The 5738-nt window shown below is 34.5% G+C and overlaps 1 protein-coding gene across 7 annotated transcripts in view; it reads right to left on the minus strand.

The window, feature by feature from the left end:
* Positions 1-5738, minus strand: part of LOC116843356 (F-actin-monooxygenase Mical) — an 874436-nt gene that overhangs the window by 73768 nt on the left and 794930 nt on the right. For 6 of the 7 annotated variants that reach the window (XM_032813731.1, XM_032813733.1, XM_032813730.1 and 3 more), the window contains one exon: positions 568-682. In XM_032813731.1, the coding sequence (XP_032669622.1) occupies positions 568-682 (115 nt within the window). Of the gene's footprint in view, positions 1-379; positions 456-567; positions 683-5738 lie in introns of those variants that run through there. The other variant, XM_032813732.1, reaches the window with a different exon arrangement.

Below are 5738 nucleotides of genomic sequence, written 5' to 3' on the forward strand. Positions count from 1 at the left end.
CAGAATCGTAAGCATGGGTTCTCAGTAAGAGAAATCGAAGAAATTGAATTTCGTCGATTACAGCGCCATCTATCATGAATCGAGAAAAATGTTTCAGACAAATTGTATGTGTTTTTAGCCAAAGATTCCGAATATGCAATAAAAAATAGGGGTTCCCATTTAAGATTTCAAACTTGCCCCCCCTCACCGCCCAGGGGGAGGGGTGGGGGGGCTAATTTTAACATCATTGTACGTCCCCCTCGAAATGACGAAATTTTGATTCTAAACATTTTTTCGTAGTGTGCTTATTTTTCGAGTTATTTGGCTGCCTAAGTTAAAATGGGTCACCCTGTATATATATATATATATATATATATATCATTATCTTTAAATCATGGAATATCTTTCAAAAATTTTAATTCCAACTCTTTAAAAATAATAAAAAAATAGCTATTTTAAATAGTCGTACCAGAGTGCTGAAAATAAAGACTTTGCATATATCTGGCATATAACCTAATAATAAATAACTGTAAAATCTATTTGCGTATGTGAGTGTATGTGCTTAAACAAAACAGAACAATATATTACCTTTGTCGTTCTTCTTCTAATAGAACAATTAGTGAATCCCTCTTTGCCACAATCTCCAACATTTCTGTTAAAATTTCTCCCTCTTTTTTAACATCATCACTAGTCTTTTTATCATCTGCAAAATAAAACAATAAATTTTTTAACAAGTATTTCACAATTCAAACTAAGTGTATAATATAACAGTCTAACTAACTACCCTGCTTAAAATGATAGATAGATTATGAATGGATCTCATTACATAAGAGAAAATTTCTATGTTGATTAATATGACGACTCTTTTACCAATATCGCACTAGACAGATTTCCAATATAATTCAATAATTTATTATACCATTTCTTTTAATGTTGGAAATCTGAACGGGAAGCACGACGGTGCGAGCGATATTTCCAGAAAGTTCGAATCCCGGATTGATCCCTCGGAGCCGTCGTTACTCTTGCGACGATCTCGCTACATTCAAAATATTTTTTTTTCTATTACCAGCTGGCTGGCGAGCCACGGTTGCTATGCCAACGACAATCAAAACACGTTTCCGCGAATCGGCGAGCAGCACGCGTAAGTATCACCGTGATTACTCGCATTACCTAATAAGGAAATATCGCGATCAATCGCGACTAATTCCGCGATCGTAAACCAATAGGCAAACGCAAAATTACTAGTCAGTAAGCCTTTAAATACTATTGTCGCCGACTGGTAGATCTATTGTCATTTTGCCAACTCAGCAACGAGTTCTAGCGACCGGGGCATCTCGAATTCAATCTGTAGTCCGGAATCTTTTTCGTCTCAGGCCGACTACTTTACGGGCGGGAGGCACCTCACAGGTCGTTCCAGGTTTTCTGTATAATTTCTCGTCTCGAACGCATCTCGCAACAGCATAGAGAAATTATCTCTTTGCTTCGTCGCGTAAACGCCCGGGTCATCTCGACGTGTCGCCAACTCGTCGGCATTCAATCCCGTGGTAGGCGTAAATACGGTAAAACTGTTCTTATAAATTTGATTGTGATCGTAATAGAGTATATTTTTCGAACGCCGTATCAGACCTGCGAGTGGAAAAATCGTGAGAGCGCCGGCAGTAACGCGATCGCGAGCACCAGGGTCAGCGGAAGATATCCGTCGCTTCGTGCGCAAGATCTCCGATCGGGGAGCATCCTTTCGACGCTCAGCAAGATATCCATCGCGCTCGGCTGACCTGGCCTCGGGTGCAACGAAGATCTCCGTATCGTTACCAAAATTTGTCGGCATTCCGCTCAACTGATGACCAGGCAAGTAAAGAAACTGTGCCCTTCAACTTAACTCGTCTCGTCATTCACCACCATCTTTTCCGCTATCCGCGCCCTGCGCTGAGCGTTATCGACGGTCTCGGTCTAAGTCGAACGTTTCAACTCCGAAACATTTAATAATGTTGAATATGAAAATTTGTATGTCAGTTAATATTTTTCTATATCTAGAAATTTCTTCTAGAAATTTTTTTTAGAAATTTGTATCAAATACTAATTATTTTAAATAATTATTTTAGGACAAACTATTTATAATATTCTTTCACAAAAGTTCACCTAAAGTTATTCTTTAATAATCTATAAAAACAATTGTAATCATAATTTATCTTAAAAGTTCTAGAAAATTTTCATTATCACAATTAATCAAACTTAATGTAAAGTTTATTTCCATTTTACTGCATGTTTCATGTACAATTGTTAATAATACCTCATCATATTCTTTTGTGCAGTCACTTTGTATCATACGGCATATTTTAAACTTTTTCTTTCTGATTACAACTCACATACTGATTCCATTTCACATATGTATTATCCATTTCAAACTATTGAGTTGAATGTTTTCTTATAACAGACGATTTATAATATCATATCATGAAGAAAATTCGCTTGAATGTAATCTTATCACATTGAATTATATTTAATTCTATAAGAACCTTATATCACTAAACTATCTTATTAATATTCTATCTTAAAAAAATATTTTAGAGCTATTCTTGCCTGAAATAATAGATAAAAAAATGATAGAAAATACTGGCTCTCCTTTCCAATGGTGATTATCTCGTAACGCATTTATCAAATTAGATATAGGCAGCTTGTTTCATATATTATCATATTCCTAACAAATATCATATATATATATATATATATATATATATATATATATATATATATATGTAATTAGGGTAGCCCTTCTTTTTCAACTTTCCAATTTTTTCTGCGGCACCCACCAAAAAGTTTCCATTTAACAAAAAAGAAATCCCTTCTAAACTTTTACTCGATCGAATAACAAGAACCCGTGCCCCCTAGTCGTTAAACATTGAAATACTCTTGTATTAAGCTGTTTACGTTATCAATATAGTTTCTAAAACGTGTTCTTCACAAAAATAGCCGTAGAGGACTTTTCTTTTTTCTTTCTACATCGTTTGAGATCTTATAGTCTCATTTAAACAATTAAATAAATTGTTGATGACTAAAAAATAAAAATAAATAGTTATTGCATTTATTGTTTAAACTACAACAAATCATGTATGGACTATAAAAAGACTATAAAAGTTGCAATAGTATGTTTGAAGGACAATATAAGTGTAAAACATGATACCTTTCATGTTTTTATTAATAAAGAAATTTTTAAAATTAAATATTATATAATAATTAATAACCTCGTGGCTCGTAATCTTATGCTAGGAGGGGACCATAGATATACAGGGTCATCGAAAAGTATTGGACCCTCTAATATCTTCAGTTAGAATGCATTTTGGAGAAAATGTCCAATAGCAAAGTTGTATGGTTTCAAGCGGGGAGTAAGATGATGACATTGACTTTGACCTTGACCATGTTCTTCAAGATCATTTCAAGGTCAACCTTATTTTTTTAAATGGAACCTTCTACATTTTATTGCATATTCTTATAGCTTATCTCGAGAGCTTTCCAAAACGCTAGAATAAAATATTTTTTCATTAAGTACTTTTTGAATTATAAAAGTTTAAAGTTAACAATTTTTTGACACAAAATGTAAAATATCTTGTAAAATATTATTTAGTTTTCAATAATCATAACCTTAATACTTTTGTACGCGGAATAATGAGACCAATTAATTGGTGTAAAGAAAATACATTAATCGAAAAGTGTTGGATTCCCCTAATATTTTCAGTAAGAATGCATTTTGGAAAAATGTCCAATAGCAAAGTTGTGCGGCTTCAAGCACTGATGCTAGTAGGCTACGGCGGAATACTGCCCGAAAGTGATCGCGAGAAGCTACTCGAATGCTGATGTCCAAAGGCGTTAGCGAGAATCTGCCCGAAAGCGTTGGCGGGGCCCATCTTTATTCTCTCATTCTCGCAGGCATCAATGTACGAGCTCTTGAGCAATCAATTTTACATTTTGTGTCAAAAAATTGTTAACTTCATACCTTTATAATTCAAAAGGTACTTAATGAAAAAATGTTTTATTCTAGCGTTTTGGAAAGCTCTCGAGATAAGCTATAAGAATATGCAATAAAAGGTAGGGGATTCCATTTAAAAAAATAAGGTTGACCTTGAAATGACCTTGAAGGACATGGTCAAGGTCAAAGTCAAGGTCATCATCTTACTCCCCGCTTGAAACCATACAACTTTGCTATTGGACATTTTCTCCAAAATACATTCTAACTGAAGATATTAGGGGGGTCCGATACTTTTCGATGATCCTGTATAATACCTAAGCCGCGGGTTTTCCCATTGTTTGTATGCGTCAAACAATATAAAGAAATAGCATTCTTTTGATAAAAAGTCTGTTTTTTTTCTAACGAAGGCTGTTTTATTCCACTTATCGTGGTCTTGTGGCGGGAATAAAGCAGGCTTCGTTAGAAAGAAATAGACTTTTTACCGAAAGAATACTATTTTTTTATATTGTTTGACGTGTTCAGACAATGGGAAACGTTGCGAATCCGCAGCCTAGGTATTATATAGTTTGTTTGATAAGAGCGTGTCCGGCAAAACATTTACATATAAACAGAAGGGTAGACAGAAAATTCAAACAGGAGCCGGTAGAGGCACTTTTTAAGATACTTTGTTGATAAAGCTTTAGTTGTTATTCGATCTTCGTGATAAAAATATATATTTCGCCATGAGTGCCAAATATACATCGCGTTTCGAAGCCGTATTTCTTTGTACACATCCGAAAGGACCAAAAATGTCACGCTAAGTGGCTGCTAAGTATAGGAGAAAGTCAAAAGTATTTGTATATAAGTGGGTCGCTACTTAGAGGTGAAAAATGTCGATGACTTACCGAAACGTGACTCTACGCAAGGATTTGGCACTTTGCATATCTTCACGAACCACTTAAACGCTAGCAAAATTTATGAGAAGGCTTTATTACTATCTGCTCAAACATGGTTTATAAGGAAAAACGAAAAATGGATACTACAAGAGGACAATAATCCTAAACATCAAAGTAGACTTTGTACCGTGTGGAAATAAGAAAATAATGTTGAATTACTGGATTGGCCGTTACAGTCATCGGATGCAAATCCTATCGAAAACGTTTGGTCCTTGATGAAGTTTAAACTTCGTGGAAAGAAAATTTGATCGGTCAAGGAATTAGTAAGAGAAATTCGATTGATATGGAGATCTTTATTTCAAGAATATGTTATAAAATTAGTGGAAAGTATACCTCGGAGATGCTAGGCAATTATTAAGGCGACTGAACAAGTTATTAATAATAAAACATCACAGTTCTAATCAAGTAGTATGTGTGTATTTTATTTCAAATCATTTCAATAAATTATTAACAAATTTTGCCGTACACGCTCTTATCAAACAGACTGTACATGGTCCCCTCCTAGCATAAGATTAGGAGACACGAGTTTATTAATTATTATGTAATATTTAATTTAAAAAGTTTCTTTATTAATAAAAACATGAAAAGTATCACGTTTTACATTTATATTGTCCTCAAAACATAATATTGCAACTTTTGTAGTTCATACATAATTTATTGTAGCTCAAACAATAAATACAATAATTAGATTTGAGGCTTTTACGGCCATTGATACAATGTCTAGGTATAGCTTCCGGAATGGAGCCGTGTCTTGAATCAGCGATATGCCGACGTTTCGCAAACGTTGCAGTTTGCATCATCAGGGCTGAGAACTCTGATACTGAGCTCCCTTGGGTAAAGGTAGTCCTTATATGCTCCCC

This window comes from Odontomachus brunneus, unplaced genomic scaffold (genome assembly GCF_010583005.1).
Source record: "Odontomachus brunneus isolate Ranch 3 - 2012 unplaced genomic scaffold, Obru_v1 Obru_scaffold_032, whole genome shotgun sequence".
Classification (NCBI taxonomy): Eukaryota; Metazoa; Arthropoda; class Insecta; order Hymenoptera; family Formicidae; genus Odontomachus; species Odontomachus brunneus.